Source organism: Salmo salar, chromosome 10 (assembly GCF_965601325.2).
Source record: "Salmo salar chromosome 10, fSalSal1, whole genome shotgun sequence".
NCBI classification, from domain to species: domain Eukaryota; kingdom Metazoa; phylum Chordata; class Actinopteri; order Salmoniformes; family Salmonidae; genus Salmo; species Salmo salar.
In genome coordinates, this window is record NC_138300.1 from 107,396,763 (window position 1) to 107,405,709 (window position 8,947).

Genomic DNA, 8,947 nt, shown 5'->3' on the forward strand with positions numbered 1-8,947 from the left:
ACTTTTAAACACTCATCCAAAAGATCTCCTGTCTCTGCTGAAATTAAACTTCAGAAGCTACCTCGTCTTCATTTTCCTTCATTCTTCCGTGATTACCTTGTTTTCAGTCTAATTCCAGACTGACATCCCGTTGAGGTAGTTATTAATAGACCCAGTCCCAGGTAGCATGGAAGCCACTTCCTGTTCTGTCTCACTTCAAAGGGAATTAGTAATTCCTGCTTGCCGGGGACTGTCAGTTCCCATGGCAGTGGAGTGGCCTGTATGAAACATGTATCAGCGGAGAGCGGAACCAGAGTGGAACCCTGGCCTGGTGCTGACAGGTGATGTATTGGCCACACTAATCTCCCCGAGGCCCTGGGAATGGGTCAGCTGGCCCATACTAGGTTTAGGTCACACTCACACCTGCACTGCTGGAGCTTTCAAAAGAAAAATGGTAGGCTACTGTACCTAGAGCCCTCTTTTGAAATACTGTAGAAGGCTCTGACTGAACCAATAATGTGGCCCAGATTTTATTGATCCCAATGTTCCTGACTTTATAAGTCTAAGTTTAGTCTGACGGATGTATGGATGCATAGAGGGTACACCTTTTTCACATTTTCCTTAAGAGCAATGTGATTTTTTGTAATAAGAGTTCTATGATCATGTAATAACAGTGTTCTAACACGCATGTCTGGTTTACTTTGGTTTCTGGTGACATGTACACAAGTTGACATTCAAAGAGAGTGCAGAGAGGACCAGTCAGTTGGGCAGCAGGCCTGGGGCACTCCTGATAGCACATGCTCAGTGAGTGTGGAGTGCACAACAGTCCTGCAACCTTCCTTCCAGCCCAAGGGACCAAGACTCCACAGACACAAACAATTGGTTCCTGGATAAAGCTAATGGGACCCTTGGAAATAAGTGCAACACCATTTGCTTTGGGGTGCTTTGAGCAGAAACAACCTACTGTACTGAAAAATAGAAATGGAAGAATTACAGGCCAAATTTCTGATAGTGTTTTCGCCCTACCTTTTACATCAGTGAGAGGGAGCCACCCTTTATCAACTTTTCCAGCTTGTTCTTCATTGCATTCCTGTCAAAAACACACAATATCATGTGCCATAAGATATTCAGATGGTTTAATAGCCTCGTTTATCTAAGAGAAGTTGATTGTCATGGTTTTCCAATTAGTTTGTTTTAGAAGGGTTGCTGTTTTCTTGGTTTGTCTAGGCTGAGGTACAGCGCCTAAGAGCAAGGAGTGTGTCCTGGATATATTGTAAACTAGTGGTAAACTACTGACAAAAACTACTGGCAAAAACCTGCTTCAAAATAATAATAAAAATATGATCCACCTTTCTCCATTCATATTGCTATGTTACAAAGTTATGTAAAAATAATGAATTATACTATCAACAAATAAAAGTGAATTATACCTGACATGTAGGCCTAATTCTAGTCAATCACATCATATAACATGTCAAAACATTTTGATAGTGGGCTATTTGTAGGAGAGTCAGCTAACTAACCTCTTCTGCTCGGAATTATTAGGCGCACTCATGATTCACTATGATAAAAATCAAACAGATTACTATGCTGTCACGATCACGCCTGACTAACCTAACGGAATACTTCCTCAAAAAATGCTGATAACGACCGTATGGGTCCCGCAGCGTGTTGTAGGCTATCAATGTAGCTGATCTGTGGGGAGTTTACGCGCCTCCCACGCTTCAACAGTGCAGCACATTTATAGCGCTCTCTCGGTAACTAGGGTAATTGCTCAGTACTCTAAAAGCAATGGATCTGATGGCGTCACAGTTACACAAGTTCTCTAACATATATCGAATTCGGGTCATCCATTCATGATTTTGTGGTTATCTGGTCTGGACCAGTTAGGGTCCTTTCCTGAGGCCCCAAGGTCATAAACTGAATATGAAGTGTGACCCAAATAAGAAAGGGATGTTTTTGTTGTAATTTGCAATCTAACTGTAGCCTAGAAGACCATATATGTATTTACAACAGTAGGCTATGCCTGCTGTGAATGTTATGATCTTCACACATTCATGTTTGTTGTTATTAGGAAACGTGCTGATTGTCACTGAGTTTACTCATCATCAGCCAACAGTCCAATAAGCTATTTGAACAATTCCACTGAATGAATCAATACCCTTAAGTTGCAACTTAAGATATTTCCTGATTAAATTCAGTGAAAACCATGTAATGCTTATCATGTAGTCACTGCAATAAATAAAACATCCCAATAGTTCTGGATAATAGTAGGCTATTTGAGACACTTGTTAAATTCAACCTGCATGTGATTTGTGACTGAAAACGGTCATCCAGGAAGGAGAGAAGTGTAAGAAAAAAAGAAAAAGAAAACGTTGCAAAATAAGACTTTCTTTCACTGAAAGTGACTTCTGTTACTTTTGTCACTACATAACTTAACCATAAAGCTCAAATAGATAGATCAATAAATTGTAAAATGGCTAATTGAAGAGCTTACTTATGAAACCTTACCATATTCTTTTTGCGAATTCATATTTTTTTTTTTTACCAGAAATATCTTATTTACGTATTCAGACCCTTTGCTATGAGACTTGAAATTGAGTTCAGGTACATCCTGTTTCCATTGATCATCCTTGAGATGTTGAGTCCACCTATGTTAAATTAAATTGATTGGACATGATTTGGAAAGGCCCACACCTGTCTATATAAGATCCCACAGTTGACAATGCTGGTCAGAGCAAAAACCAAGCAATGAGGTTGAAGGAATTGTCTGTAGAGGTCTGAGACAGGATTGTGTCGAGGCACAGATCTGGGTAAGGGTACCAAAACATTTCTGCAGCATTGAAGGTCTCCATCATTATTAAATGGAATAAGTTTGGAACCACCAACCTAGAGCTGGCCGCCAGGCCAAACCAAGCAATCGGGGGAGGAGGGCCTTGGTCAGGGAGGTGACCAAGAACCCGATGGTCACTCTGTGAAGATGGGAGAACGGTCCAGTAGGACAACCATCTCTGCAGCACTCCACCAATCAGGCCATTATGGTAGAGTGGCCAGACGGAAGCCACTTCTCAGTAAAAGGCACATGACAGCCCACTTGGAGTTTGCCAAAAGGCACCTAAAGGACTCTCAGACCATGAGAAACAAGATTCTCTGGTCTGATGAAACCAAGGTTGAACTCTTTGGCCTGAATGCCAAGCGTCACATCTGGAGGAAACCTGGCACCATCCCTACGGTGAAGGATGGTGGTGCCAGCATCATGCTGTGGGGATGCTGCAGGGACTGGGAGACTAGTCAGGATCAAGGGAAAAATGAACAGAGCGAAGTACAGAGATACTTGATGAAAATCTGCTTCAGAGCTGCTGTGCCAAGGTTGTAGCGTCATACCCACGAAGACTCGAGGCTGTAATCGCTTCCAAAGGTGCTTCAACAAAGTACTGATGAGTAAAGGGTCTGAATACTTATGTAAATGTGATATTTCTGTTTTTTAATACATTTGCAAAAAAATACAAAACCTGTTTTTGTTTTGTCATTATGGGATATTGGGTGTAGACTGAGGAAAAAAAATCTGTCTTCACACACATGTTTTTTTTATCCACATCAAGTCTATTTGGTAGAAACATACTGTACCACTGGTGGGTACATTTTCTTTATGCGGATTCTAGAATATTCACATGAAAATATGTTGCCAATTGGATGGAAACCTAGCTACTGTTCACAGTTCCAGAAGATTTTGAAATATCCCTTTCTTTATTCCTCAGTGTTTTCTTCAATGGGAAACATTAAATTAATGTTCTAGCAGGGGGATAGCTGGATCAAGCAAACTTCTATAGTCTGAGAATGGAAATAACCATGATGGACATTAGTGAAATCCGAGTTAGAACCAGAGTAAATACCGTACCACCAAAAAAATGACACCTGTATGCAAAGTATCAAATGCTTGTTAATATTACAAAAAATACTGGACAATTGCAGGCATGGTAAGAAACGAATGTTAAATAAATAAACATTTTGATGAATAGCAATCACTAGATACAACATTTAAACAAAAATGATTACAGAATTCCAATATTAGCAATGCAACACAAGAGTAACAGGCTAAACACACAGTACACCAAAGAAAAAGAGATTCTGACTTCTCTCTTCTCTCTGTTTAGTAGGGCAAGTGTCAGTTACCACTAGCAGTGGGGTGCAGAGGTTTGACCCTTGCTAAGCGGGACAATCCCAGTCGCAAGCCTTGTCCTGGAGACTTTGTGGTGGAATTCGGGGTTGAGCTGGGACTTATTCCACTCTGTGCTAGTGATAAAGAACAGAGAGTTGAATTAAGACATATAGGGAGAATCTCAATTGGTTTTCCTCGCCTCCGGCCTCTCCTCGCCTACTTTTGAAAAAGTTCAAGGATCGAGGAGCAGAGGCGACGAAACATGGACACAAATGCGCTTGTACGAAATGAGACTCCTTCTCTACTCACGCGCCATCATGCAAATTACATTTACAGAGGTGGAATCCCCAAATAAATGTGTAAAGTGATCAAATCAATTGTAGCTAGTTGTGCAATAAATTTTTTATTTATTTTACCTTTATTTAACCAGGTAGGCCAGTTGAGAACAAGTTCTCATTTACAACTGCAACCTGGCCAAGATAAAGCAAAGCAGTGTGACGAAAACAACAACAGAGTTACACATAAACAAACATACAGTCAATAACACAGTAGAAAAATCTATGTACAGTGTGTGCAAATGTTGTAAGGTTAGGGAGGTAAGGCAATAAATAGGCCATAGTGGCAAAATAATTACAATTTAGCATTAACACTGGAGTGATGGATGTGCAGATGATGATGTGCAAGTAGATACTGGGGTGTAAAAGAGCAAAAATAAATAAATAACAATATGGGGATGAGGTAGTTGGGTGTCCTATTTACAGATGGGTTGTGTACAGGTACAGTGATCGGTAAGCTGCTCTGACAGCTGATGCTTAAAGTTAATGAGGGAGATATAAGTCTCCAGCTTCAGTGAATTTTGCAATTCGTTCCAGTCATTGGCAGCAGAGAACTGGAAGGAAAGGCAGCCAAATTAGGTGTTGGCTTTGGGGATGACCAGTGAAATATTCCTGATGGAGCACGTGCCACGGGTGGGTGTTGCTATGGAGACCAGTGAGCTGAGATAAGGCGGGGCTTTACCTAGCAAAGACTTATAGATGACCTGGAGGCAGTGGGTTTGGCAAAGAAAATGTAGCGGGGGCCAGCCAACGAGAGCATACAGGTCGCAGTGGTGGGTAGTATATGGGGCTTTGGTGACAAAACGGATGGCACTGTGATAGACTACATCCAATTTGCTGAGTAGAGTGTTGGAGGCTATTTTGTAAATGACATCGCCGAAGTGAAGGATTGGTAGGATAGTCAGTTTTACGAGGGTATGTTTGGCAGCATGAGTGAAGGAGGCTTTGTTGCGAAATAGGAAGCCGACTCTAGAATTCATTTTGGATTGGAGATGCTTAATGTGAGTCTGGAAGGAGAGTTTACTCTCTAACCAGACACCTAGGTATTGGTGGTTGTCCACATATCAGTCAGAACTGTCCAGAGTAGTGATGCTGGATGAGCGAGCAGCAATCGGTTGAAGAGCATGCATTTAGTTTTACTAGCATTTAAGAGCAGTTGGAGGCCACGGAAGGAGTGTTGTATGGCATTGAAGCTCGTTTGGAGGAAGGGCCAGATGTATAAAGAATGGGGTTGTCTGCATAGAGGTAGATCAGAGAATCACCAGCAGCAAGAGTGATATCATTGATATATACAGAGAAAAGAGTAGGCCCGAGAATTGAACCCTGTGGCACCCCCATAGAGACTGTCAGAGGTCCGGACACCAGGCCCTCCGATTTGACACACTGAACTCTATCTGAGAAGTAGTTGGTGAACCAGGCAAGGCAGTCATTTGAGAAACCAAGGCTATTGAGTCTGCCGATAAGAATGCTTTGATTAACAGAGTCAAAAGCCTTGGCCAGATCGATGAAAATGGCTGCACAGTACTGTCTTTTATCTATGGCGGTTATGATATCGTTTAGGACCTTGAGAGTGGCTGAGGTGCACCCATGACCAGTTCGGAAACCAGATTGCATAGTGGAGAAGGTACGGTGGGATTCAAAATGGTCGGTGATCTGTTTGTTAACTTGGCTTTCGAAGACTTTAGAAAGGCAGGGCAGGATGGATATAGGTCTGTAACAGTTTGGGTCTAGAGTGTCACCCCCTTTGAAGAGGGGGATGACCGCGGCAGCTTTCCAATCTTTGGGGATGTCAGACGATACGAAAGAGAGGTTGAACAGGCTAGTAATAGGGGTTGCAACAATTTTGGCGGATCATTTTGGAAAAAGAGGGTCCAGATTGTCTAGCCCTGCTGATTTGTAGGGATCCAGATTTTGCAGCTCTTTCAGAACATCAGCTATCTAGATTTGGGTGAAGGAGAAGCGGGGGGTGCAGAGCTGTTGGCCGGGTTAGGGGTAGCCAGGTGGAAAGCATGGCCAGCCGTAGAAAATTGCTTATTGAAATTCTCGATTATTGTAGATTTATTGGTGGTGACAGTATTTCCTAGCCTCAGTGCAGTGGGCAGCTGGGAAGAGGTGCTCTTATTCTCCATGGACTTTACGGTGTCCCAAAACTTTTGGAATTAGTGCTACAGGAAGCAAATTTCTGTTTGAAAAAGCTAGCCTTAGCTTTCCTAACTGACTGTGTATATTGGTTCCTGACTTCCCTGAAAAGTTTCATATCGCGGGGGCTATTAGATGCTAATCAAGGGCAGTCAAGTCTGGAGTGAACCAAGGGCTATATTTGTTATTAGTTCTACATTTTTTCAATGGGGCATGCTTATTTAAGATGGTGAGGAAAGCACTTCTAAAGAACAACCAGGCATCCTCTACTGATAGGATGAGGTCAAAATCCTTCCAGGATAACCGGCCAGGTCGATTAGAAAGGCCTGTGTGGGGTATTTTAAAACACTTTCACGCTAGCCACCAGGAAGATACTCTTGTGCATCCTTTGCTGAAGTCTGTAATCGAGGAGGGAAGCATACTCCTCGGTTTGCCTACTAACGAATTGACTCTCTCCTCGACCACTTATTGGTTTCCGGGTCGCAGAGGACGGAGGAGTTAAGGAGAGGGCGAACCTTTGTCCAGTAGAGAATCTCCAATTGTGTCACTGAGCCTCACCTGGTGGATTCCACTTTAGAAGCCTGCCACCTACTGGGCTGTTAGGGGATGGTCTACCAGGTAAAGTGGGAGTGTCAGCAAGCTTCCTCTGAGTTAACACAGGCTTTGATGTGGCTGGAGTCGGACTACAACTCTCTGTGGTGGGAGTAACAGAGGAAAGCAAAGAGAAATGTAATAGCAGCACAATATACTTTACATCCATTATAATTGGGTGAACATTTCTTATTGAGGGCATTAACGTGATGACAGATGGTGGCTACGTGGTATGCAGGTAGGCTTGTAATCCTTATCCTCCTGCCCACTCTCAACCTGGCTGATCCTCTCCACTTTCAGTATGGATCTCTGTTGATCTTTAGCTTTGACAGCTGCCCGTCTCTGGCTGGAGGGGTTGACATTGGATCCCCTCTCACTTGTGACCTCATGAAGGTCTAGGAGAGAGAGAAAGTCATTAGAACAAAGAGACTATAGGCAGGGTTTACTGTTAGTGTTGTGATTTACAGCATGTTCAATTATGTCTGAGATGTTATACAGTAGGTTTGGCATGTTTCCCTAAATAATGAATGTTCATAAATGCTTTATAAAAGGATCACTGAACATACTTATTCTACTGGGTGTTTTCTCTACAACCACAGCTCTTTGAAGCACAGAGAGAGAAGAGGATGCTTGTGAATCAACTTCATTCTCTTCGTCATCTAAAGACAATCTGAAACCCATCACACACACACACACACACACACACACCACACACACACACACACACACAAACAGTGACTGTCTATTACCAGCCTACCTGCACACTGATCAAAATAGCGGCTGACATTGTTGGTAGTGTGTGCTTTGTTGGCAGTGTGTGAAGATGTTTTTCTGTGTGACAGCTATAAAACATATGTAGCAATAAGTTTTCTATAAAAAAAATGATAGGCCTACGTGTTCTTTGAATCCTGACCGAAAGATTTGCTTGATTGATGCAGACTCTTGTCTCTCTGTGGTTCTTTGACAAGGAGCCGAGATTTCTTGCTGGAAGGCCCTTTCATACAGGCAAAATCTTCATCTGATTCAACAAAAAAATACAAAACATTACAAAAAGCATGCTCATTAACATTATGACAATATGTAAAAGTCGAGAATGTCCAAACAGTTGACATCATCATCACGTACCATCATCAAGCTCCATCAAGTCTGAGTAATTCAGTTGGTTCTTGGCTCTTTTGACGAGAACAAATAGTCATCATTCATCGCACTAAAACAAAACAGTTATCATGATTTTTGCAGCTACTGTCAGCCTGCTACCTGTAGGTCAGTGGAGGCTGCTGAGGGGAGAACGGCTCATAATAATGGCTGGAACGAAGCGAATGGAATAATTCTGCTCCAGTCATTACCCTTGAGCCCGTCCTCCTCAATTATTAAGGTGCCACCAACCTCTTGTGCTGTAGATTAGTTTAGCTACACACCTTGTTGGTCGAGACATAATATCGTATTCAGCCAACTTGAGAAACCAAACGCTACTAGTAGCTAGTTACTTAATGACGTAAATCAAGTCCCTTAACAGTGTCCAAACTAGAAACAAAATGAAATACTGAATAACTTAAACGACCACATTGAAATAAAATAGTACAATTTTGCATGTTGTTTATTTCAAGCTTTCCCGCGACAAACTGAATCTTTAACATCTATATCATGGGTTTCTATTTAGGCGATTCGTTTTTTGTGTAACTTTACATTGGCATAATGTTAAAATATGTATTATTAATAACTCAATACCATTATTCTACGAATA

The 8,947-nt window shown here is 42.0% G+C and overlaps 1 protein-coding gene across 2 annotated transcripts; it reads right to left on the reverse strand.

Moving 5' to 3' along the window:
• Positions 1–3,899: 3,899 nt before the first annotated feature.
• LOC106561361 (uncharacterized) lies at positions 3,900–8,897 on the reverse strand. 2 transcript variants are annotated; one of them, XM_045688347.2, is made up of 8 exons: positions 8,622–8,897; positions 8,329–8,375; positions 8,098–8,221; positions 7,770–7,873; positions 7,431–7,598; positions 7,171–7,305; positions 4,555–4,608; positions 3,900–4,272 (listed from the first exon to the last, which is right to left on the reverse strand). In XM_045688347.2, exons 1-7 carry the CDS (start codon positions 8,636–8,638, stop codon positions 4,592–4,594), a joined length of 612 nt encoding a protein of 203 aa, XP_045544303.1. In that variant the 5' UTR covers positions 8,639–8,897; the 3' UTR covers positions 3,900–4,272; positions 4,555–4,591. The 2 variants fall into 2 exon arrangements, with proteins under 2 accessions (XP_045544303.1, XP_013980706.2); XM_014125231.3 differs by lacking the exon at positions 4,555–4,608 and having other exon boundaries at positions 8,622–8,878.
• Between the last annotated feature and the right edge of the window lie 50 nt (positions 8,898–8,947).

Coding starts and splice junctions, on each gene's coding strand:
- LOC106561361 (XM_014125231.3), bottom strand. Junction 8,222..8,328: donor CTTGATGGAGCTTGATGATG/GTACGTGATGAT, acceptor TTGTTGAATCAG/ATGAAGATTTTGCCTGTATG. Junction 4,273..7,170: donor TCTAAAGTGGAATCCACCAG/GTGAGGCTCAGT, acceptor CTTTATCACTAG/CACAGAGTGGAATAAGTCCC.